Here is a 27,039-nt window from a genome sequence, read left to right as displayed (position 1 = left end):
AAGAAAAGAAAACTGGCCCAAGATGGCTACAGTTTGGACATATGCATGATTAAACCACCGCCTACAAACTAAAGCTGACCCCTTGGGTTTGTAACTGGAGTTTGTTAAATATTTTACTGACAGATACTGGTTGTAAACTTGTTTGTCAGATATAGAACAAAGGCAGGATGGAATCAATCATCCTTCCACCAGACTCTAAGGTGCCTACACAATTATTAACTTTTCTCTCCTACCCACTCAACCACATATTTACTTTAGGCATAACATCACTGAATATGAACCAAATTCTCAACTATTGCTTCACCATACTTCACATATTTTCCTGTTTAAAGTAGTGTATAAAGACTGTGCCTCATGCAGTCTACTTCAGAGCACAGATAATAACCTACTGGAACTCGTGCTTCCTGGGTGCGCATCCTCAAGCTTTGTGTTTGCAAGCAGCACATTCAGATTCAGAACACCTCCTGACTTAGTCAATCTAATGAGAAGGTATTAAAAATTATGGAGAACAGAGCCTCTAAATCGACTAAATCCCCTGCAACTGCAGAACATCTGATTCCACCTTTAGAAACCCCAGCTGGGTTAATATAGAGTACTTAGGGTGCTTCATTGTGTAATCACTTAAACAAATGGACTACAACAACTTAAGAATGACTCTACATCACAGTGGCCTAAATGCAGATCCTTTGATATGCCAAAATTGGCATACATGCAGACCAGGATGGAAGGTGCTAGTGCAAAAATTAAGCAACCAGAATGGGGAAGCTACTTCCAGTGGTATCTTGAAAGTAGTAAAAGTGGGTAGGATGATCTTTTTTCCTTACAGAATGCTAATAAACAACTTAGAGGTGGTAACAGATAGCTCTCAGATATACTCTCTTATTAAAAAAACAATCTTCAGAAGTACCTTCTTTACTCTTTGGTGCCTCCTTCACCACCTACACCTTCGCTCTACATCTTTCTAACTCCCCAGGCTGGATCTAATTTTTCTTCTTCTCCCATCTCTTTCTCCTTGTCTGTCACTTGTCAAACAGACTGTGACAGGGAACATGGCTCCAAAGGCCCCTGCTCTTGTTGTCCTTCCACCTACCCTGGCAGCAACCTCTTGTGCAGAAGTGAGGGACAGGAACTCTACAGGAATGCTTCCTGTGGTTGCATCATTCTGGGAACAGCCTATGACAGTTGGGGGATTCCTAATTCTCTTTCTCTTTTTTTAAGGGATTAAAACATTTAATTGGCTGGGCGTGGTGGCTCACGCCTGTAATCCCAGCACTTTGGGACCCTGAGGAGGGTGGATCATCTGAGATCTGGAGTTCGAGACCAGCCTAGCCTGGTCATTATGGTGAAACCCCATATCTACTAAAAATACAAAAAATTAGCCGAGTGAGATGATGGCCCATGTAATCCTAGCTACTTGGGAGGCTGAGGCAGGAGAATCACTTGAACCCAGGAGGTGGAGGTTGCAGCGAGCCGAGATCGTGCTGTTGCACTCCATCCTGGGCAACAAGAGCGAAACTCTGTCTCAAAAGAAAACGAAACCAAACAAAAAACCATTTAATTATACATATACACACAGATATTACACATATTCAATGCAATAGCATTCAGAATCCCAGCAGGATGTTTGTGGAAATTAACAACTTATTCTAAAATTGTTTTGATAATGAATAGGGCCAAGAATAGCGAAGATAATCTTAAAGAATAAAGTTGAAAGACTTATCAGGTATGACTTACAAAGCTGTAGTAATTAAGATAGTATATTATTAGTGTATAATATACAATTATATAAAAAGAATAGAACATTCAGATACAGCCCCATATTGGATTTTTGACAGCAGTACCACTGCTGTGCAATAAAGAAAAGAGTGATCTTGGCTGGGTTTGGTGGTTCACATCTGTAATCCCAGCACTTTGGGAGGCCAAGGCGGGTGGATCACTTGAGATCAGGAGTTCGAGATCAGCCTGGCCAATAAACCCCGTCTCCACTAAAAATACAAAAAATTAGCTGAGCGTGGTGGCGGGTACCTGTAATACCAGCTTCTTGGGAGGCTGAGGCAGGAGAATCGCCTGAACCTGGGAGGTGGAGGTTGCAGTGAGCCGAGATCGTGCCATTGTACTCCAGCCTGGGCAATAAGATCAAAACTCTGTCTCAAAAAAAAAAAAAAAAAAAAGAAAAAAGAAAAGAGTGATCTTTTTCATTAAATGGTGCTGGGTGATCTACATATCCGTGGGGAAGAGGGCCAGGGAAGAATCTTCGACCCTTACCTGTAATACCATGTAAAAATATCACAAATTCTAGAACAATTAAAATCTAAATTTGAAAGGAAAACAAACTTCTGGAAGATAATAAAAGAGATTATTTTCCGAACCTGGAGGAAAGCAAAGGTTTCCTAATCAGGACGCAAAAAGAGCTAGCTACAAAAGAAAATGCTGATAATTTGTACTACATTAAAATTAGGAACTGAAGTTCCTCAAGACTCAGTTAAATGAGTAACAGTGCACAGAGTAAAGACATCTGTGAAACATGTAACCACCAAAGGTCTTGTATCCAGAAAATAGGCACATGACTGAAGAGGATACCTAAATGGCTAATAAATATGAAAGAAAGGTCTAGGACCCATTTGGAATCAGGGAAATACTCATCAGAACCATACAGTGAGATATCACTGAAATAAAAATGGCTGATACCAAGTGTTGGCAACGATCTGAAATATGTGGAGCCGTCATACATTGATGGTATGAGTGTTAACTGGTACCATCATTTTGGGAAACAGTTTAGCAAGATCTACTGAAGGTAAATTTACACATTTTCTATGACTCAGCAGTTCTGTTCCTAGAAATACTGACACACACACACACACACACACACACACACACACCCACCCAAAAAATACATAAAACAATGTTGAAAACACATTATTTGTAGTAGCCAAAACTGAAAATGTCTCAAAATGTCTATCAACCCTAGAATGGATATGCTGTCACACAAAGGAATTCTATACAGTGAAGAAAAATAAAAAATACAGCATGGATTAATCTCAGAAATGTTGAATAAAAGAAGCCAGACCGAAAGGGTACATTCTGTATAGTTTCAATTAAGTTTAAAAACAGGCAAAACCAGTTGATGGTGATAAATGTCAGTTGTTACCATTGGGACCAGGGAACAGTGACTGGGATGAGACCTGTAGACTGTTGGTACCATCCTCTTTCTGATCAAAAGTTACTTCTCCTTTGCCAGCGTTGTCAAACAGCTGAAAGGCTACCATAAACAAAGTATCAGGGGCACCCAGGGCCAATTAAAAGGCCACACACTGTTGAAAAGATATTAGTCATTACAGTGGAAATATCTGGTGGATGCCACCTTCATCAAGTTATCAAACATAGCATCACCAACGCTGGGACAACATTCCTCCCATCTTCGGTCTGACCCACCACTCCACTTAAAAGTTCCACCATCTTTGGATTAGGCTGGCTTTCTCCAAAAATGTTCAAGTATGGAGTGATAAAGTTATTGGGAGACATGAAAAATTCACCATTTTTCTCAGTGCTTGCATACTTCAAAAATGTTGTTGTAAGCTCAGTTGGATCTGCTCCCTTGGTTAAAGCCACCTTGGCAGCTGCCATGCATGGCCCTGGGTCCAGGGGGCTGCGGGAGCTACTCACTGGCTTGCTCGTGCTCGGTCCCAGTGGTTCACTTCCAGTACCAGCAGTGTGTGTGCCCAGCCTGTCTGGAGTCCTGATTCTTTATCAGTCCTAGTCGAAGGTCAAATTATGGGCCATAGTTAAGGAACTTCCTGACCCTTATGAAGATCGGATTTGCTTTACCAAAGAATTTGAATTCACAATTAAAATCTATGACCCAGGTCATTCTGACATTTATCGGCTTCTCTACATGCTGGTTTCAGCTGCTTAAGCTAAGGAATAGGTAGAAAAAGCACAGTGTGGTTGGATCCCCTAACAGATCTTGTTCCTGAAAATCCAGTATGACCTCTGCTGCAGCCAGCTCCCCAACTTTGAGAAGATGGCTCAAAGATGAGTGGGTATGAGCCGCTTCTCTGTTAAATGCCATTCCCTTGTTTTTTTCAAAAGATCATAGATTATGGCCGGGCACTTTGGGAGGCTGAGGTGGGTGGATCATGAGGTCAGGGGTTCGAGACCAGCCTGGTCAACTGGTGAAACCCCATCTCTACTAAAAATACAAAAATTAGCCAATCGTGATGGCACATGCCTGTAATCCTAGCTACTCAGGAGACTGACGCAGGAGAATTGCTTGAACCTCAGAGGTAGAGGTTGCAGTGAGCTGAGATTGTACCACTGCACTTCAGCCTGGGTGACAGAGTGAGACTGTCTCAGGAAAAAAAAAAAAAAAAGATCATAGATTGGATTAAAATCCAGCAATGCTGCCAGAATCCGGATGGGCCTGTTGTAGATTTTTTTTTACCCACTTTGATAAAACATGAAAACAATATTGCAGATGTCAGTGGACAACTTGGAAAACAATAAAAATGACACATTATTAAATTAAGATTTCCCAAACAATTTGGATGATGCACTACCCACTATTGTCAAATGTCACATGACTGACTAGGTGATGGCCAGAACTAATGACAGGTCAACTTAGCTGACCAGTTGTCCTGTACAGTTATAAAAAAGGAAAATCAAAAGGCTGTATACTTAACAATGGCAACAGTTAACCTCTTAAAACTCCCAGGCCAAGAAGAAGAAAATTAAGTCTATTGGTCCTAAGAGCTCTTCTCCCTTTGTCTGTCACTACTACAAGAAGCTAGGGCATTTTAAAAGGAATTGCAAGATACTGAAATGGAAACAACAGGATGATAAACTGGAAAACTAGGAATCCTCTGAGGAAATAGGGGGTTTTCATTTCTCCCAGTATGCTGCTTTAACTCACTCTTTGGGGAAAAAATAACACAATAATCGGCACCGGAGCTGCTGTATCAGTTATAAATTCCACCTTACTTGAAAACCCCATTTCTCAGAGGAATGAAAAAGTTAACATGGTGGGTATACCTAATAAACCTATCTCTTGCTTTAAATTCACACCTTTGCTTTACTGGTTCATTGGGTTTGGCTTTCTCCCAAGGGCTATGAATATGATACCCTCAGCCAATCCCGTGTTTTCCAGATATGCCCAGAAGTGCCTGTTTAACCTTCTGGATTGAAATTTCCACAACATCCATAATGCTCATCTCTTTTTCCTCAAAGTGGGAAATGTTTCTGGAACTCGAACCATGGGATTAGGGAAAGCAAACCAAATAATGCTCTCATAATATGTCACAAGTTGGCCGGGCGCGGTGGCTCACACCTGTAATCCCAGCACTTTGGGAGGCTGAGTTGGGCGGATCACCTCAGGTCGGGAGTTTGAGACCAGCCTGACCAACGGAGAAACCCCGTCTCTACTAAAAAAAATACAAAAGTAGCCGAGCGTGGTGGTGCATGCCTGTAATCCCAGCTACTTGGGAGGCTTAGGCAGGTGAGTTGCTTGAACCTGGGAGGCGGAGGTTGTGGTGAACCGAGATCACACCATTGCACTCCAGCCTGGGCAACAGAGTGAGACTATGTCTCAAAAAAAAAAAAAAAAAAAAAAATCACAAATTAATGTTAGTGGTGTAAAGACACCCTCATGTGATTGGGAAAATGGGAAAACAAAAAGAAATATAATAAAGGGAAGGAAACCATAAGGCTCCTTTTAAACTTCAGCTTTTCTACTAATGCCAGAAGCTGAGCGTTTACTTGAAACTATGTCTTACCAGCTGTGGTCCCAGTCTAACACAGACATAGGAAAGATACTCTCAGCTGCTCCAATAAAGGTTGAGATTAACACTATGAATCCCTTGCTTAACGTAAAATAATAGCCACTATGGCAAGAAGCCTTAGGTGGAGTTGCCCCAATCATGAGATTATCTTGAGAGAGGTTTTATTATTCCCTGCACCAGTCCCTGCAACACCCCCATTTTCCTTGTCAGAGAACCAAATGGGAAGGGGATGGAGATTTGTACAGAACTTAAGGGCTGTAGACGGTATTATAATACCTAGATATCCAGTGCTTCTTAACCTTCATACTCCTGTCTGCCATACCAAACATCAGTGATGATAGTGTTCTTTTTTTTTTTGAGACGGAATCTCATTCTGTCCCCTAGGCTGGAGTACAGTGGCACAATCTCAGCTCACTGCAGCCTCCACCTCCCGGAATCAAGCGATTCTCCTGCCTCAGCCTGCCAAGTAGCTAGGATTAAAGGCGTGCACCACCACACCCGGCTTATTTTTGTATTTTTAGTAGAGACGGGGTTTCATGATGTTGGCCAGGCTGGTCTCGAACTCCTGACCTCAAGTGATCCACCCGCTTCAGCCTCCCAAAGTGCTGGGATTATAGATGTGAGCCACTGTGCCTGTCCCTGACAATATTTTTCAGTTGTGAATCTCTGTAGTGCCTTTTTAAAGCATCCCTATACATCCAGGTAGTCAGTATTTGTTTGCCTTTACCTGGAGAGAATGACGGGATACTTGGACTGTGATGTCACAGCGATATACAGTGCCTCTTACTTTTCCCAAATACTGAAATACGAATTTAGCAGACTTGGACTTCTCTCAGGGGATCCTCATCCCTCATCCAGTGTGTGCATGACCTCCTCCTTTGCTCTGACACACTTTCTTCCTCTGAAGAAGAAAACTTGTACTTACTTCAACAATTGGCCATTACAGGGCACAAGGTGTCTAAGAGTAAACTTTAATTTTGTCTTTCTCAAGTCAGACATGTGGGACATGTCATGTCAGCCAAAGGATTGAGCATCAATCCTGATAGAATCAAAGGAATCTTAGCTTTTTTGATGCTTACTACTAAAAAATAGCTTAGAGGGTTCTTGGAGTTGGCTTGCTATTGTAGAAGCTGGATACTAAATTTTTATCGTGCGACTCAACTCTTTTATATCTGTTTAAAGAATGACCGGCCTGGTCCCATCATGTGGACTCGTGAGGGACAACCAGCTGTGCAACAAATTGAAGAAAGATTAGTAGGCCAGGTGCGGTGGTTGATGCCTGTAATCCCAGCACTTTGGGAGGCCGAGGCAGGCAAATAGTTGTGGCCAGGCGTTCAAGACCAGCCCGGGCAACATGGTGAAACCGTGTCTTTACTAAAAATACAAAAATTAGCTAGATATGGGGGCAAAACGTCCATAGTCCCAGTTACGTGGGAGGCTGAGGCAGGAGAATCGCTTGAAAGAGGCAGAGGTTGCAGTGAGCTGACTGCCTTCCAGCCTGAGTGACAGAGCAGGAGTCTGTTTTTTTTTTTTTAAAAAAAAAAGATTAATAAATGCCCCAGCAATAAGACACCCAAACTATGAACTTTCTTTCTCTTCATGAAGATGGGGAAACACATTTGGTATGTTGACTCAAACATGGTGACCAGCAAAGACCTATAGGCTATTATAGTCAGCAGTTAGATCCAGTGACTCAAGGGCTGCCCCTTGTGTAAGGGCAATATCAGCTACAGCCCTTCTCTATAAAATTGTTGGACAGACAGTCTTGGGGTCCCCTCCCTTACTGCCTTCATTCCACATTCAGTTGAGCTACTTCTGAATTCTCATCATAACTTAACACTTACCTTTCAATAGACTGACTTCCTATTAGGTCTTAATTTTACTATCCTCTAATGTTACCGTCTCTTGTTGCAATTATTCTAACCTGGCCTCTCTCTCTCTCTCTTTTTTTTAGACAGGGTCTTGCTTTGTCACCCAGGCTGGAGTGCAGTGGCATGATCACAGCTCACTGCTGCCTCGATCTCCTGGGCTCAGTTAATCTGCCTGCCTCAGTCTCCCCAGTAGCTAGGACTACAGGTGTGCACCACTGCACCTGGCTGATTTTTGTATTTTTTGTAGAGACAAGGTTTACCATGTTGCCCAGGCTGGTCTCGAACTCATGGGCTCAAGCAATCTGCCCACCTTGAGTGGTACTTGTGGATCTCTGTAGTGCCTTTTTAAGCATCCCTATATATCCAGGTAGTTAGTATTTGTTTGCCTTTACCTAGAGAGAATGACGGGATACTTTAAATGTGATGTCACAGGGATATACAGTGCCCCACTTACTTTTCCCAAATATGAATTTAGCAGACCACAAAGTGCTAGGATTATAGGCATGAGCCACTGCACCAGGCCTGGCCAGTCTTCTGACAAGATCTCTCATGACTTCATCCTGATGACATACCCAACTTTTTACCCCAAGGACAGACCTACAAGAATCACCACTAGATAATGCCTAGACAGAATGGTTTACAGATGTATCTTACTTGAGGGGAGAAGGTAGTAAGTTTAAAGCAGGATGTGCCATGGTCATTGAAGCTGGTCTTCTTCAGGCTAAGTCAGCCCAACTGGCTGAACTGATTCCCGTGACTCAAACTTGTCAACTAGCAAAGAATAAAGTGGCAAAAATTATGCCCCTATGCATCAAGTGGTGCTCATAACTTGGGAATGCTATGGAAAGAGAGAGGGTATTTAACCTTCTCAGGGCAACCCATAAAAAACGGACTAGTCTTGGAGCTCGCTTTTGGCAATTATAAAGGTTCCAGGCCGCTCTGAATTAGACACAACATAGAATCAAGGTAGTCAATTTGCTGATGCAGTAGCTAAGAGAGCTGTGTTTGAGACACCAGTCCGATCCTTGGAATGACTGTGAGACTTAAACAGTTAAGTCTACGCTAAAGGAAATCCAAGACTTAGCTTCCACCGAAGAAAGATCTACCTGGAAATGAAAGTGGGGGTACTTTTTCCCCCAAACTGAACTATGGTATGGACCTAATGATAAACCCATCATCCTAGTGGGGTGTCAGATGCCCTTCATGGAACACATTTACAGCTTGACCCATTGGAATTCAGATAAAATGATATCCTATTATAAACAATATTATTGGAAACTGTCATCATGGCACAGAAGATTGATTCACAGTGTACCATCTACCCAAAACACAATCCTGGAAAACCCCTTTATGGGGCTCAGGGTCATTTTCTTTTTCTACCTACACCTTTTGAGATGTGGCAGCTTGATTTTATCCAGCTGCCACCATCTTAAGCATATAAACATGCATTGGTAATGATATGCATGTCTTTGCATTGGGTAATGCAATTGCCCATCCTGCTGATGGTCAATGGTAGTGGGTAAAATCTTATTAGAAAGGATTACCCCATTGTGGGGAGTCCCCTTTTGAACTTCACAGCAGTAGGGGAACTTATTTTACTGCCCAGGTCATTGAGCATTTGTAAAATTTGGGGCTGGGCGCAGTGGCTCCCGTCTGTAATCCCAGCACTTTGTGAGGCTGAGGTGGGCGGATCACCTGAGGCCAGGAGTTTAAGACCAGCCTGGCTAACATGATGAAATCCTGTCTCCCCTAACAATACAAAAATTAGCCGGTCATCGTGGCGCGTGCCTGTAGTCCCAGCCACTCAGGAGGCTGAGTTAGGAGAATCACTTGAACCCGGCAGGCGGAGGTTGCAGTAAGCCAAGATCGCACCACTGCACTCCACCCTAGGTGACAGAGCGAGACTTGATCTCAAAAAAAAAAAATTGGCCTATATTTCAGTATTTTGATTGTGCCTACCACCCTTAGTCCTCTGGATTGGTAGAATGGAGCAATGGAATAATAACACAATTGGCTAAGTCCCTGGATTGGTGCAATGGACCAATGGAATAATAGAAAAAATTGGCTAAATTTATGGAGGCTTTTCGCCTCTGCTGGCCGAAGGCACTTCCCTTGGTATTGTTCAACCTTTGATCCATCCCTTTATCAACTCCCTTCTCATGAAATTGTAACTGGAAGACCCAGGCACGTGGGAATCAAGATGACTGATCCAAATTTACTGAATGGGGACATCTTGCACTATTTTAAGGGACTCATTCACCAACTCATGAAAAGGCAGACCTTAGTGCAAGACACGTCCCACAGTGTACTCCTGGGAGATGAAGATTCTGGTCATGACCTCCAACCTGGAAGTTTTGTCTGTTGGAAAAGACATCTCATAAAGGACTCCCTCCAGCCTTGGTGGAGGGGCCCTTGCCAGGTACCGTTGAGTAATCCATGCACAGCAGAGTTAAAGGGTGTAGACTCACGGATCCATATCTCTCACCTTAAAAAGGCACAACTTCCTGAATGGACCATGACTCCCACCAGAGATCCCTGTCTCTGATTCACCAAACAGCTTCAACCCTGAAACCAGGACGAGAAGTTGACAACATCTGAATGGACAGCTAATTGACCCAAGACTTCAGAGCAGGCCTGTATGATCTCCTGTCTAAACATTCTTAGAGTATTATATTTACTTTGGGGACTATTGGCCTTGTCTGCTTTGACTCAGATTATAGGATATATAACCTGGTTAATGTTTCCATACACATGATGGCCACCAATATATATATATACTTGACTTTTCAGGGTCTCTGCTGGTGATGGAAAAATAGTTCATGAGCTAAACTTTTCCAAAGTGTGGCAGATAGAGGCAGTCTCTCAGATTGCTGGATTTGTCACCAGCTTCCTAGGGCCATTCAGTATCATTACATGCTACTTGTTGCACCTGTGATTGATTTTTCTGACACTCCAAATGTTACCATATACTTGCACCAGTTCTCTCCAAGTGTCCCTTTCCAAATTCAAATTCAGCTTCTAAAGCCAGGCCATATTTTCATTCTGTGCTTAATTATATTCCCTAAGTCTCACCCCTTCCCACCGCCCCCAGGCCTGTCTATCAGGAAGCCAATCAGGGACAAATTCTCTAACTTATCTGGAACACAAACTTAATTCCTCATCTTTTCCAGGCCGCTGTCCCTGCACATTCCTGGCTTCCCACCGTTACTGTCATAACTGGCAACTGAATGTCCAAAGGAGAAAAAGCAAAAGCAAATTGTACCAGCACGTCTTGTTTGTTATGTATCATGCTTATGCAGGCTTTTGTAAGACCTGCAGTAAAACCAATCCATGGCTCACTCATGTTTTAAACAACTTACCCATGAATGAATAGTTAATAGATACATTTTGGTAGGTGGCATTGGGCCACACCCACCAACCCAAGGATGGGCACATAGTGTAAATAACTGGCAAAATAGCTGGCAAATTGAAAGGAGCTTTTTTTTTTTTTTTTTTTTTTTTTGAGGGAGGGTCTCGCTCTGTCACCTAGGCTGGAGTGTGGTGGTGTGATCATGGCTTACTACAGCCTTGACCTCCCTGGGCTCAGGTGATCCTCCTACCTTAGCCTGTCGAGTAGCTGGGACAAGGAGTCTGTGCAGTAGCTCACACTGCCTGCTTCACTTACATCAACACCTCAGGTGAAGTAGAGACTTGCATGGAAAGAATTTTCAAGCAAGCTAAGTGGTTACAAGGGGCACAAACTACCGATCTTCTCAATGATCTGTTTAATTGGCTTCCTATTTCTTCCAGTCTGCAATTCAAACCCTTTTTCATGGGTAAAGTACCAATGTCATAACAGGGTTGAGGGAGGTGCATCTCACACATGTGTGAATGTCCAATCATCACACTTATAAATGACAGAAGGATCTCAAACCTTGATATAATCGTAGTGTCTATCCTATTTCTCTTACTATCAGTTAAATTACTCATGGTATTTATAATCAACCTACGTAAGTCTATTGCTAAAACCAGAATTATAGGCCAGTTGCAGTGGCCCACACACTAGCACTTGGGAGGCCAAGGTGGAAAGACTGCTTGAGGCTAGGAGTGTGGGACCAGCCTGGGCAATGTAGTGAAACCCTGTCTTAATTTAAAAAAAAAATTAACACCCTCCCCTCCATTTTGGTAGCACAATATAGATAGAATTATCCTGTAAGCGTAGCAGCAGATTCCACTACATACCCCTGGAGTGTCTGTCTCAGGCCTACATCAACCTCATCTCACCTCTTTCCCTCCAACGTGGGACATGCCTTCCTGGGAAGACAGAAGGACATAAAGTATGATCATTTGTGTTCTCTAAAGAGAAATTTTGATCAAAAGGGAGAAAATGTGGAAATACAAAGAAAAGTGGATTGACACAGCCTCTTCTAAATATTTGTTCTGGCTGAAGAATGTATATGTGCAAAGGCAGCTATGTCAGTTAGATCAGTGTTAGAACCTCCCATAAATAGGCATGTTTTAACTGTAACCCCTCAAATCTTGAAAAACATCTTGAAATGTTTTTTTTTTCTATTTCAAGGACCTTAAGAAAACATATTGTAGATAGACAGATAGATGATGATGATAGTGTCAGAAGAAAAGAGAAAAGTGAGACAAGATGGCTGCAGTTTGGACATATGGGTAATAAAACCATGGCCTATTTACTGAGGCTGACCCTTTGTGCATTTGTAACTGGAGTTTGTTAAATGTTTTACTAACAGGTACTGGTTGTAAACTTGTGTGTCAGATCTAGAACAAAGGCAGGATGGAATCAATCATCCTTCCGCCAGACCCTGAGATGCCTACGCAATTATTAACCTTTCTCTCCTACCCACCCAGCCGCATACTTACTTTACCTTATGTGTACCATCAGTGAATACCAATCAAATCGACAAGAATGTAATTATTGCTTCACTGTACTGCACGTATCCCCCTGTTTAAAAAAATGTATGAATACCATGCCTCGTGTAATCTTGCTTTGAAACACAGGTTATAAGCTATTGGAACTTGTGCTCTCTGGGTGCACATCCTCAAGCTCGGCCTAATAAACCTTGTTTGATTGAGATTCCCATCTTGGTCCTCTCATTTGGGTTGACACACCTACTATGAGACTGGAATCTTAGATGCTGAGCTTACAAAGATGATAAGACGAGTGAATTCCTCAGTTATTTTTATTTGTAAATATCTCAAAAACAGGCTTACTGAGATCATTCATGTATCATAAAATTCACTCATTTATATACCATAAGATTCACTCTTGTAATGTGTACAATTCAGTGGCTTTTAGTATACTCAGAGTTTTGCAACCATACCACTATTTAATTTTAGAAGACAAATAACAGTTCATAATCAGTATTTTAAGTTTTTCTTGATTTTTGGCTTTAATCTCACAGCTTAATTTTCCTCTTCTTTCTCCAGACACACGCTTAAGGGTGAGATTGTATGGGTCTGTTCTCAGCTGTAACTATTAATCAGTTAGAAAGCAGATAGTATTACCTTTCTTCCTTTAAAACATAGTGCTGAGTGATATGATGCCTATGAGAATAGAGGCAAAATTCACAGATAGTTTCAGAGCTGATGGTGTCATTTGAACAAATAAGATAGATTGTACTGGAGGAATCATTTAATATTGCACAAATGTGGTACTAGGAAAGCAGTATTCTAAAGAACCACCAGGTTACTTGAAAAAACAAATGTCCAGTTTAAAATCAAGTTGGCCGGGCGCGGTGGCTCAAGCCTGTAATCCCAGCACTTTGGGAGGCCGAGACGGGCGGATCACGAGGTCAGGAGATCGAGACCATCCTGGCTAACCTGGTGAAACCCCGTCTCTACTAAAAAAATACAAAAAACTAGCCGGGCGAGGTGGCGGGCGCCTGTAGTCCCAGCTACTCGGGAGGCTGAGGCAGGAGAATGGCGTGAACCCGGGAGGCGGAGCTTGCAGTGAGCAGAGATCCTGCCACTGCACTCCAGCCTGGGCGACAGAGCGAGACTCCGTCTCAAAAAAAAAAAAAAAAAAAAAAAAATCAAGTTATGCCATGCCCACCCACTACTTTGTTAAATATATAAAGTAACTTGGTTTTAGAGACCATTTTGTGTCCTTGGTTTTCCTCTAGAGATTAAGTAGTGTTTTTGTAAAAATTTCATGGGTTTGTAGATTTTTGAAAATACTATCAGTTAATCTCAGGGATCCCCAAATCTCAAAATGGTTAAACACCAATCACTGCTTAACTTGGTTGCTGTAAACAAAGCCCAAATTGAAACCCCTGTGTATTTACTGCAGATTCCCAGGTGCCTCTTACGTGTGAGGATAAGCTCAGAAAAGGCTTAATAGATGTATTAAGTTGTCATCCATTATTAAAAGGTTCACATGCTCCTTGTGTGTTGCATAAGGACAGGTGTCTGCCACCTCATTGCATTTCTCACTGAGCATTGCCTAGGAGAGGGTAAGCCCTAGGATTTAGATCCCTCTCAGATCAAAAGTAAGGACAAAAGTAAGGTCAGTCAGGACAAAAGTAAGGTCACGGAGCTATATAAAAATGGATTATGAATCCTAAGACATCAGCCTATTCTCCCCCATGTCTGAGAAGAATATTCCTCAGCTGATGACTGGAATGTCTTGCTAGGGGGTGGTGGGTAAGTTTTGTGGAGGTCCCCACCAGCAGAAAAAAATCACTGAAGAGGGACACTTAATCCACAATGGCCGCTGATGAAAAAGAAAGCCCCAGTATTCACCTATAACCCTAACATCCTTAACAGCTCGCCAGTGTGGTAACTGGCACAAACTGTGGCGTCTTGGTCAAATCCAACCTCAGGATATGAAGGTAGTTCATATCCTAGAGATGAGCTGAATGCTGATAGCTTTGAGGACTTGTTTATTTGAGGGAAGGGAAAGAGATTGTGAGGGTAGAGATAGGAATCTATCTGTCGTAATAGGATTTGGTCTGTGTATTAATGGAATGAACTGGCCTTTTTTGCTCTGCTTCATTTATCCTTGCTGAGAAGGGAGGCTGAAGTTTTCAAGAGTTATGGATGAAGTTGTAGAGTATTAGAGAGAAACTGTTCTCTGACCTTCTTAATGGTAATGCAAGCTGTTGGGTGAGTTTGGAGAAGAGCACAGGGTGGTGTGAGGACGAGGTTCGTATTACATTGTGCCTTAAAACAGGAATATATGTATTAAAACAATAACTGCTACTCTGCTTTCTTGTTTCTGCAATCTTCTGTCATTTGACATTGTTTTTTCCAAAGCAACGTGCAACCATTTTCTTCAGGATTTTCTTTTCAGTTATCATATGGGTTTGTTGTTGGATTGAGAAAAAAAAATCTGCCTCATTTGAGCAGGCCTCTCTAGACCTTTTCTTATGACTGTGTATAGGGTACTTTCTCATTTTTCGTCCTCTCAAAGACAGCAGATTCCCAAGCGTTTAACTAAAATTATTATCAACTAAAAATGTTCCTTTTGAACAATTCTTAGAGGTAACTGTTTAGACCTAATTATTGAAATGCATCAAGGCCTTCTGCCTTGCCCCCATGTCACTCTTTGGCCTGCCTCTCTCACCAACAAAAACATTGCAGAGGAACAGTTATATTAACAATAGCCTGTTTGAAAGGGAAGCTTCAATTTTTAAGCAATTATTTGCTAATAAAAGTTTTAAAAATACTTTCTTTTAAAAGTTGTAAAACTTTTGTCTATCTTTCAAAACCCCTCAATACCAAAAAAATACACATTAAAAGCCTGGATATTTGGTTCCTTCTGAATCATTTTCATTAATACTTGCTATATATTATACTAACCAGAATTGGAATGGAATGGGATCAGACGAGATAATCCAAAGACAATACAGCCATATGTCACACAAGGACTTTTTGGTCAACCATAGACTGCATATATGATGTTGGTCCCAAAAGATTATAATACCATATTTTTTTGTACGTTTTCTGTATTTAGATGCACAGATTCTTACCATTGTATTACAGTTGCCTACAGCATTCAGTACAGTCACATGCTGTATAAGTTTATTGCCTAGGAACAGTAGGCTATCCCATATAGCCTAGGGGTGTTGTGGGCTATTGCCATCTTGGTTTGTGTGAGGATGCTGATGTTTGCACCAGGATGCCCAATGATGCATTTCTCAGACTGTGTCCCCATTGTTAATCAACACATGACTGTACTGAAGCTTTAGGTTTAGTCATCTGAGTTTATGTCTAAAACAACGTTAAAAAGATACTGTTCTGTGGTTATAACTCCTAAAACTATGGACACAAAAGTGGTATTAATAATTTTCTTGGCCGGGCACGGTGGCTCACGCCTGTAATCCCAGCACTTTGGGAGGCCGAGGCAGGTGGATTACGAGGTCAGGAGATCAAGACCATCCTGGTTAACACGGTGAAACCCTGTCTCTACTAAAAATACAAAAAGTTAGCCGGGTGTGGTGGCGGGCGCCTGTAGTCAGTCCCAGCTGCTGGGGAGGCTGAGGCAGAAGAATCACTTGAACTCGGGAGGCAGAGCTTGCAGTGAGCCGAAATCGTGCCACCGCACTCCAGTCTGGGCGACAGAGCAAGACTCTGTCTCAAAAAAAAAAAAAAATTTTTTTTTTCTTTTATTGTTGCTTTATGTGATAATTTATGTTAGACCCTCATACATACAAGCATCCTCTGGACTTGTCCATTGGAGTTTAGTTTCTATATTCTTTGCCTTTTCATCACCTCTCTTAGTCCAGATGTTCTGGTGAGCTGGCCCTTGATTTGGATATTCCAAATTACTTTTCCTAAGGTACAGATTTACTGCCAGCTACATATTTGCATCCAGCTCCAGAGCTGTTTTCTTCATTCCTTCCTTGATGTTGAGATTTTTTTTTTTTAACAGAAGGACTGCAATTTATTTCACTCTGCATCTCTGGGACACTTGCCTCCCACTGTTACTACTCTCAGCACAAAGCCTCATAGAAGAGGTCCACAAACCTCTAACAACTAAGGGGCAGATCAGTGGTCAGACAACATGAGCTCGTTCTTTTTTTGTCTTAATGATACATGGAATTATTATTATTAAATTCTAACCTTGGATTTTTGTGAATTTTACATCTTCCTTTCAGCAGTTTCAATTCAGGGCCAAGCTTGACCCTGTTGCTTAGAACTTCCCGTTTATCACAGAAGAAATCCCCTCTGAATTCCCATTAGGCAAAGTAGTATGGGCTATGCATAGTGAGCTAGTTGTGTACTTAGTATCAAATAGTGTTCATGGTAAATGCTCAAAACTTCCCCAGAGGGGAATCACGTTAATGCAAAGATGCAAAATAAAAAGGTGTGTCTTAAGTTTAAGGATACATCCTTGATTGTGTACAGCTTCATTATTTTACAGGATTGTTTGTGGCATTTCTTACTTAAAAACCTGATTTTTAAAAATGCTCCTCTTCCCCATTTTTAGAGTGCGTGTTTGCTAGGCGAGGTAGGAGGTAGTAGAGTCCTCCTTAAGTAGCTAAACTTTTCTTTGTGTTTTATACACTTGCCATGATAGTGCCAAGAATGGAGGTAGATCCAGGAGGTCTTCCCCTGAGCTGCCTGCCTGTCTTGGTCATATAATACCAAGTTGCTTGGGGGTGGGGTGGAGCAGAGAGAACTCTTTAATGGTTCCTTGTTACAGCCCTCAACAAAGATGTGTCAATTCCCTTGGCTTTACAGACTATTGCCCAGAAGAAAAGATGTTTGGTTTTCACAAGCCAAAGATGTACCGAAGTATAGAGGGCTGCTGTATTTGCAGAGCTAAGTCCTCCAGTTCTCGATTCACTGACAGTAAACGCTATGAAAAGGACTTCCAGAGCTGTTTTGGGTAAGATCACCTGATGTTTTTACTATTCTTAGAGTGAAAAAATACCACAGCATACAGAAATATTTGTAAGCAAGGTGATTGGAACAATGTGCTAATAATAAAAATCACTTATTCTAATTTAGGCTGTTTAAGTCTCCTGCTTTTTAAATGTATCAAACAACGCTGACAGCCTACTTTTTTCCAGATTATGAGGAGCTACCACATTAATTGTGAAGCCCCTTACAGTTGTAGCTAGACAAATCCTTTTGTTGTTGACTTCCTTTTGTGGTTAATTTTTAAAAAGGCTTTTAAAAAAATTACCCTTGACTGGGTGCAGCGGCTCACGCCAGTAATCTGAGAGCACTTTGGGAGGCTGAGGCAGGTGGATCACGAGGTCAAGAGATCGAGACCATCCTGGCCAACATGGTGAAACCCCGCCTCTACTAAAAATACAAAAATAAGCTGGGCGTGGTGGCGCACACTTATAGTCCCAGTTACTTAGGATGCTGAGGCAGGAGAATCGCTTGAACCCAGGAGGCGGAGGTTGTAGTGAGCCGAGATCATGCCGCTGCACTCCTGCCTGGTGACAGAGCGAGACTCCATCTCAAAAAAAAAAAAAAAAAAAAAAAAAAAAAATTACCCTTGACAGGGTGCAGTGGCCCACGCCAGTAATCCCAGCACTTTGGGAGGCTGAGGCAGGTCGGTCACTTGAACCAGGAGCTTGAGACCAGTCTGGGTAACATGGCGAAACCCATCTCTATAAAAAATATAAACAAAAAAATTTGCTGGATGTGGAGGTGCTTGCCTGTAGTCCTAGCTACGTCGGAGGCTGAAGTGAGAGGATCACCTGAGCCTGGGAGGTTGAGGAAATGAAGATACTAAAATAAAAATAAAATTTAAAAAGGAATGGTTGGCACAGACCTTTTTGACAACCTTCAGAATAATTACAAAGTCCAGGATTAACAATAAATGATGAACAAATGTTTCGATAAGAAAAGGTGGTGAAAGGCCGGGCGCGGTGGCTCAAGCCTGTAATCCCAGCACTTTGGGAGGCCGAGACGGGTAGATCACGAGGTCAGGAGATCGAGACCATCCTGGCTAACCCGGTGAAACCCCGTCTCTACTAAAAAATACAAAAAACTAGCCGGGTGAGGTGGCGGGCGCCTGTAGTCCCAGCTACTCGGGAGGCTGAGGCAGGAGAATGGCGTAAACCCGGGAGGCGGAGCTTGCAGTGAGCTGAGATCCGGCCACTGCACTCCAGCCTGGGCGACAGAGCGAGACTCCGTCTCAAAAAAAAAAAAAAAAAAAAAAAAAAAAGAAAAGGTGGTGAAAGTAATTTCTAACAGGGGAAATCATTATTTCTTTCTTTTCTTTTTTAAAGAGACAGTGTCTTCCTGTGTTGCCTAGGTTGGAGTGCAGTAACTGTTCACAGGTGTGATCATTGTGCACTACAGCCTTGAACTTTTGGGCTCAAGTGATCCTCCTGTCTGAGCCTCTCGAGTAGCTGGGACTACAGGTGTGCACCAGCAATATAATCGTTTGTTTGTTTGTTTGAGTCAGAGTCTCACTCTGTCACCCAGGCAGAAGTACAGTATCACTCTCATGGCTTACTGCAGCCTTGACCTCACTGGCCTCAGGTGATTCTCCCACCTCATTCTCCTGAGTAGCTGGGACTACAGGCATGCACTATCATACCCTGCTAATTTTTCTTATTTTTTTGTAGAGACAGGATTTTGCCATGTTGCCTAGGCTGGTCTCGAACTCCTGGCTGCCTCGGCCTCCTAAAGTGCTGGGATTACAGACATAAGCCATCTCATCTGGCCATTTTCATTTTTTAAAACTACAATCCTTCTCTGGTTTTGTTTGCTGTGAAACTAGAATATTATGACACATTATTTTACTTGCCAAAGGGTAGCATTTTGATACTTATGAAATAACTACACAGGCTGGGTGCGGTGGTTCACACCTGTAATCCCAGCACTTTGGGAGGCCAAGGCAGACAGATCACTTGAGCCCAGGGGTTGGAGACAAAGCCTGGGCAACATGGTGAAACCCTGTCTCTACAAAAAATAGAAAAATTAGCCAGGCGTGGTGGCATGTGCCTGTGGTCCCAGCTACTAGGGAGGCTGAAGTGGAAGGATCACTTGAACCTGGGAAGTTGAGGCTGTAGTGAGCCATAGTCCCACCACTGCATTCCAGCCTGGGTGACAGAGTGAGATCCTATTCACCTCAATGCCCTCACCAAAAAAGAAATATATCTACACATTTCAAGAAAGATTGATTAAACAGCATTATTTAAAACCATGATAATCAGAATCTCTTTTAGGTCTTGAGTTTTACTCTTTAATTTTAAAAGCATTTTTAAATTAAATTTCTTTTGTTTTTATTTTAAAGTAGAGATGGGGGGGGGGGTCTCCTTTTGTTGCCCAGGCTGGTCTCGAACTCCTGCACTCAGGTGATCTTCCCACCTTAGTCTTCCGACGTGCTGGGATTACAGGTGTGAGCCACCGCACCAGCCTATTTAATTATTTAATTTTTTTTTTTTTTTTTTTTTTTTTGAGATGGAGTCTCACTCTTGTTGCCCAGGCTGGAGTGCAGTAGTGTGATCTTGGCTCACTGCAACCTCTGCTTCTTGGGTTCAAGCGATTCTCCTGCCTAAACCTCCTGAGTAGCTGGGACTACAGGTGTGTGCCACCAGGCTAATTTTTGTATTTTTAGGAGAGACACAGGATTTCATCATGTTGGTCAGGCTGGTCTCGAACTCCTGACCTCAGGTGATGCACCCGCCTCAGACTCTCAAAGTGCTGGGATTGCTGGCGTGTGCCACCACACCCAGCCTGGCCTATTTAATTTTAAAAGCATTTCTTATTTCAAAATAACCAAATTGCAGTACGTAGAATTGGTTTGTTGAATCTAGAAGATAATTTTATTTCTGAAATATTCTATAGAAACAATGGAATGGGATCATCCAGGATTATTAAATTGTATCTATAAACCATATATAGATACAGTTTTTTTCCCAAAGGAAATGTGCTTGCATGAATTCTTTAAGGTAAGGGAGACTGATAAAGGTTTGATTGTTTTCTTATCAGATTGCATGAGACTCGTTCAGGAGACATCTGCAATGCCTGTGTCCTGCTTGTGAAAAGATGGAAGAAGTTGCCAGCAGGATCAAAAAAAAACTGGAATCATGTTAGTCCATCTTTCTTTTTTTCATTTAAAGTAACATTATATTTAAAGTAACATTATATTATATTTAAAGTAACATTAATTTCCCCCTAATTTAGGAAGTAATATATCCCTAGGGTAGAAAAGTCTGAAAAGAATAAAGAAAAACACTAGCTGCTGCTCAGATATAATTGCCTAACATTTTGGCATCTTTAGAACAGAATAGCCTGGTATGGCATTTCCTTAAGACTGTATCCAAAATCTCCCTTTTGGAGATTCACAGTAAGCATTCACCTATTTTTAGGCTTAACTCAGTAATTCCCAGAGTTAATTAGACGTGAATCCTTTTTCTTAAATCTCTTTGGATAACATCATCCTTTGAACTCAGGTTGGTACTAATGAGCACATAGATTTTAGGATCAGACTTGAATTTGAATTTACCTTTACCACTACTAGTTGTGGACTTTGGGCAGGTTACATTTATTTATGAAGTGCAAAGATAATAGCTCTGTTACAGAGCAGCTGTGAGAACTGGATGAGATGGTATGTAGAAGGTATAACACATAGTTATCATTCACACTAGCCTTACATTGTCCTTTGATGACAGTGTTATGCTATTATAATAGGTCATGATTTTGAAGATGGTAACAACGTTCCTTTTTACATGGGGTAGAACTCTGCAACTAATAAATGTGAATGAATACCTAAGAAATAGGGCCATATGAGGCGAGATCAATGGCTGGGCTAGACTGTGGGAGAACATGCTATTGCTGTCATATAACTCACCTCAGAGATTAAGGTATGTAGTGAAAAAAGCATAACGACCTGAAGACCTTGATTCCAGTCTTTTCCCCTCTCCACCCCTCTTAACCCATTTACTTGCTTGGTAAAATAAGGCAAAATGCATAATTTCTCTTTGCCTTGTTTTCCTTCCATCTAAAATTGGAGTAACAAAAATAGCCCCGTTTATTGCTTTGTATTGAAGATAAAAAGTATGTGAAAGCTTTTCATAAACTGCAAAACATTATCCTGTAGAAATGGAGTTGTTTTTAGGTTTGATTCTTAACCTAGTTGGGTCATCCAGTAACGATTATCCCATATACAAATCTATTTAAATTTTTTTCCAACAGACTCCCACTATTACCCACTTCACAGAAAAGAGTATCTTAAAAAACCCCACTAGATAAATATTATTTATTTCCTTATGTCATGTGATGATGAAAGGTGCACATGGAGGAGTTTCACCCTCTTTTCAGTGTAAAGCTGTGGTTCTCAATAGGCACGGATCTGAACCAAAGGGATACACTAGTATCATTTTAAAAATATTATTAAATATTCAGTATTTTCTTCCAGGTGGTAGATGCAAGGGCTGGACCCAGTCTAAAGACTACATTGAAACCAAAGAAAGTGAAAACTCTATCTGGGAACAGGATAAAAAGCAACCAGATCAGTAAACTGCAGAAGGAATTTAAACGTCATAGTAAGTTTGATATTACAACATTAGTACTTAATAATTGTTTTGTTATTTTTGGCTGGGGGTGGTGTATGGCATGTGTGGATCATTTTTTCCTTTATTGCTTTTCATAAAGAGCACTGGAAGGCAATGTTGACTTGGTAGAGATGTTACCTTATTTCTGTGAAATCTTGGCACTCTCTGATTTTGATGTCTTGAGAGTATTTCTACTAGCTAACCACTTCAGATTGTACTGAGACCACTCTGATGTCTTTATTGACATCTTAATTTTCTAGGAGGTGCATTTCTAGCTCATTTACTTGATTTTTATCCATAAGGAAATCGAGTCCTGCAGATGTGCAAGAAAATACGTAAATAATTAGGGGACAATCTGAGACCAAATCTCAGGTTTTCTGGAAAGTAACTTTAGAAATCATAACTCACATTTTGAAATACAGCCAACCTCAGGGCTTGCTTTCAGGTTTAAGGGGCAGTGTGTGTGGTGTTGATAGAATAAGAAAGGAATGTCTAATTAATGTCAGGTCACATGCTATTATTGGAAGTTTTGGGGGATTGCTGTAGTGGCACGTCTGTATTTTGGAATTTAGATTTTAGATTTTGAAAAGGAAATACACTGCATATAATGTTACTGTCTAATAAATATCTCTATTACCCTTGGGGTTTGAAGGAGCATTATTGAACCAAATACATTAGTATTTTTACAGCAAAAAGTAGCAGTATTCACATTTAGTGGAATAAATAGATGGTACATAGGCTAGTCAGGTTTGTTTGCTTATAATCGTAGTGTAGGTCATGTCAGATTTTGTGGCCAGATAGGTTAGGAATACACTTTGTGTTTCCAGAGCTTTCTCAGAATTGCTGCTAGGGGTTGTGGACCTGTATTGTAGCTCTCAGTACTTTATAAAAATCTGTAGGGCCCTGTTAGAGAAAACATTATCAATCAAGACAAATGGTTATCATGCTTATTTTAGAATAATGGAAAAAGACATTTAAGTTTAGTGACAGTAAAGTGAGGAGTACAGGAGAACTCACATTTTTTGAGCATTTTGGTATACTAAGCACTTTACATATGTAATGATCTCACTTATTTCCATTTTAGAGCTCAGAATAGGAAGCACGAAGGGGTGATTTAACCTTGATCTGGGCCACTTAATAAGTGGTAGAGATGTAGTAATATATTTAGGTAATATAAATGTGTATATGCATGTTAATTATACATTTCCCTTTCCTAACCAGCTCTCAACCCCGCATCTCCCTAAAGATTTAACTCTACCTTCCTTTCTCACTAGATGTTTTATTTTATTTTATTTATTTATTTATTTATTTATTATTATTATTTTTTTTTGAAACAGGGTCTTGCTCTGTCACCCAGGCTGGAGTACAGTGGTGTGATCTTGGATCACTGCAGCCTCCGTCTCTCGGGTACAAGCAATTTTTGTGCATAAGCCTCCTGAGTAGCTGGGACTACAGACATGCGCCACCGTGCCTGGCTAATTTTTTGTATTTTTAGTAGAGCTGGGGTTTTGCCATGTTGCCCAGGCTGGTCTCAAACTTAGCTCAAGCAATCCACCCACCTCAGCTTCCCAAAAGTGCTGGGATTACATGCATGAACCATCATACCCGGTCCTCACTAGATGTTTTAATGAACATTTGGGAAACACTAATTTTCTTTTATCACTTGAAGGCGGAGGAACTGATTATTCATATGTATATTCTTAGCCCTTTCCTTTAATTATAGGGAAAGTGATATCTCACTTTTGCCTTACTTAAGGCAATATATTCAGTGCAATTTTAGATTTTTATTGTGAAACTGTGCTGTGTAGTAGTTGGAGACTGAAAATAAGTTCCTTTGATAATAAGGTGTGTAGATTGTGGAGGCTGAAACTGAAACAGGCTGTTCACCAGGTACATTATAAATTGCTAGCACCTGCATTGAAGCAGTGCATTTTTATATATCACCCACTAAATGGTCTGCGCTTCTGGTTATGTGTTTGCTTCTGTGCATCCTGCACATACCTGGCCTGTATTCTTTTATCTTTCGTTCTTTTTTTTTTGAGATGGAGTCTTATTCTGTCACCCAGGCTGGAGTGCAGTGGCACTATCTCAGCTCACTGGCACTATCTCAGCTCACTGCAACTTCCGCCTCCTGGGTTCAAGTGATTGTCCTGCCTTAGCCTCCCGAGTAGCTGGGATTACAGGCGTCTGCCACCATGCCCAGCTAATTTTTGTATTTTTAGTAGGTACAGGGTTTTGCCATGTTGGCCGTGCTGGTCTTGAACTCCTGACCTCAGGTGATCTGCCCTGCTTGGCCTCCCAAAGTCCTGGGATTACAGGCCTGAGCCACTGTGCCCAGCCCTGTATTCTCTTTTCGAGACATTTTGTGGTGTACTGGAAAGGCATTGGACCTAGAGTTATAGATCTGGATTTGAATTTTGGCTCTTCTCACTAGCAGATGTGTGATTCTGGAGTCACTTGACGTTTAACTGTGATTTTCTAATCAGAGAACTGGGGATAATCAAATAAAAAATGGCTTTGTAAAACAAAATAAATTCCTTTATAAATGTTAGCTATTCTTTTTGTGTCATCCTTTCCAAAATCTGCAGTGATTTCTGCTTGCTGTAAAATATAGTTGAGAATTCCTAGAAAGTGTTTGAAGGTCCTATTTTTGTTTGAGCTGAGTCAGTTCCTGGAGTGTGTTTGGCTTCCACAACTTTACTTGTTGACTTTGCCTGTTGTCCCTACCAACTTGATGCCATCCAATCACTCCTTGGTGCCTTCCAAATCCTACGTAATTTTTAAGACTTAAAATTGCAGTTTGGGCCAGGCGTGGAGGCTCACACCTGTAATCTCAGCACTTTTGGGAGGTCAAGGCAGGAGGATCACCTGAGGTTGGGAGTTCAAGACCAGCCTGACCAACATGGAGAAACCCCGTGTCTACTAAAAATACAATATTAGCTGGTCGTGGTGGTGCATGCCTGTAATCCCAGCTATTGGGGAGGCTGAGGCAGGAGAATTGCTTGAACGCGGGAGGCAGAGGTTGTGGTGAGCCGAGATCACGTCATTGCTCTACAGCCTGGGCAACAAGAGTGAAACTCCGTCTCCCAAAACAAAACAAAAAATGGTCAGATAATTGAAATTTCAAATAGTTTAAAGCTATTAAGTACTTCCTAGGGGAGTGAGTTTTCCTCAGCAGCATAGAGGTGTCTGTTGATGTTAGTTATTTAGGAAGTCTTAAACATCCCACTAGACTCATTCTTTTAAAGCCTGCTACTCTTGAGGATTTTGTTTGTTTGCTAAGTTAACATATTAAAAATACTAACGGTGCTTTCTTTGTTTTGGATACCTAATTTTATGCTGTTTTATGTAAATATTTGTTAATATAAAATATTTGTGAGCTCTATTCAGAAAACGTTTTCTTGACTGGGTATGGTGGCTCACACCTGTAATCGCAGCACTTTGGGAGGCCAGGAGTTCAAGACAAGCCTGGCGAACATGGTGAAATCCTGTCTACTAAAAATACAAAAAAATTAGTTGGGTGTGGTGGTGCACACCTGTAGTTGTAGCTACTCAAAAGGCTAAGGCATGAAAATCTAAGAGGTGGAGGCTGCAGTGAGCTGAGATCGTGTCACTGCATTCCTGCCTGGGCGACAGAGTGAGACTCTGTTTTAAACAAACAAACAAAAACAAACACATTTTCTTGGCTAGGTGTGGTGACTCATGCCTGTAATCCCAGCACTTTGGGAGGCCGAGGTGGGAGGACTGCTTGAGGCTAGGAGTTCAAGACCAGTCTGGGCAAATAATGAGACCTTGTCTCTACTAAAAATTAAAAAAATAACGAGCCGAGTATGGTGGTGTGTGCCTGTAGCCCCAGCTACTCAGGAGACTGAGACAGGAGGATTGCCTGAGCTCAGGAGGTTGAGGCTGCAGGAAGCTGTGGTCATGCCACTGCACTCCAGCCTGGGTGACAGAGTGAGATCCGGTCTCAAGGAAAACCAAAAGATAAAAATTTTAAAAAATTCAAAGTTTTCTTTAGTCTGTTTCTTTCCATGCAGCATAAAACATAGGATTTGATGTCTTAAAAATATTTAATAAGTACTTGATTGGTTATCTGAATTGAAGGATTGCTCTGTCCATCTGTCCTGGGACGGGCAAGGTGTATGGTCGGCCCCACCTGTGTTTATGAGGTTTATGATACTGCTCTTCCTGTGACGTGGCAGTATAACAGCCTTATAGCACAATGACTGTTAACCAAGAAACTTATTTTCTGACTTGCACATTTATGTGACATCTTCTTCATGTAAACAGGCAAAGTATTAAATCAGCATTAGCTCTGCATCTAATGAACTGCTTTTATTTCATATTAAATCAGGATCTTTTGTTTTCCCTTTATAGGTATAATGTCATTATTCTTTGGCTGCTTTCAAGATTTTTCTCTTGGGTTAGTTTATAGAGGTTTAATTATGATGTGTTTTGGCATGGATTTCTTTGGGTTTATTCTGTTTGGGCTTTGGTCAGCTTCTTGAATCTTAGGTTTATGTCTCACCAAATTTGACAAGTTTTCAGCCACTATATTTGAGTACTTTTTCGCCTCTATTCTCTTTTTCCTCTCCCTCCAGGACTGCACTGACATGAATGTAGATGTGTGTTTGACTAAGCCCCACAGGTTTCTCATGCTCTGTTCATTTGTTTTCTGTGTTGTTCATACTGGGTAATTTCTGTTGTTCTTTCTTCCAGTTCACTGTTTGTTTTTTGCCTCCCCTCCGTGTTGCTCAGCCCATCCACTGTGGTTTTTATTTTCTTTATTGTATTTTTTTCAGTTACAAATTTTCCATTTGTTTTTTCCTTATAGTTTTCTATCTTATTTTTACTGAGGCTTCCTGTTTCTTTGCCAAGGCTGTATTTTCATTTATTTCAAACATGTTCATAATTGCT

General features: G+C 41.3%; 1 protein-coding gene and 1 non-coding gene across 2 annotated transcripts in view; one reads left to right on the top strand and one right to left on the bottom strand.

Annotated features, from left to right (window-relative positions):
• The window catches only part of SINHCAF (SIN3-HDAC complex associated factor), a 44,169-nt gene that overhangs the window by 8,580 nt on the left and 8,550 nt on the right, over positions 1–27,039 (top strand). Inside the window, exons 2-5 of the mRNA XM_037990168.2 lie at positions 10,140–10,281; positions 17,339–17,486; positions 20,558–20,657; positions 21,987–22,113. Of these exons, the coding sequence (XP_037846096.1) occupies positions 17,359–17,486; positions 20,558–20,657; positions 21,987–22,113 (355 nt within the window). The 5' untranslated portion in view covers positions 10,140–10,281; positions 17,339–17,358. The remainder of the gene's footprint in view (positions 1–10,139; positions 10,282–17,338; positions 17,487–20,557; positions 20,658–21,986; positions 22,114–27,039) is intronic.
• LOC119621329 (small nucleolar RNA U13) lies at positions 11,453–11,551 on the bottom strand. Its single transcript, XR_005237879.1, has one exon. It is a non-coding gene; the product is annotated as a small nucleolar RNA U13 (small nucleolar RNA).

This window comes from Chlorocebus sabaeus, chromosome 11 (genome assembly GCF_047675955.1).
Source record: "Chlorocebus sabaeus isolate Y175 chromosome 11, mChlSab1.0.hap1, whole genome shotgun sequence".
Lineage (NCBI taxonomy): Eukaryota > Metazoa > Chordata > Mammalia > Primates > Cercopithecidae > Chlorocebus > Chlorocebus sabaeus.
This window is presented reverse-complemented; position numbering and strand designations above follow the sequence as displayed.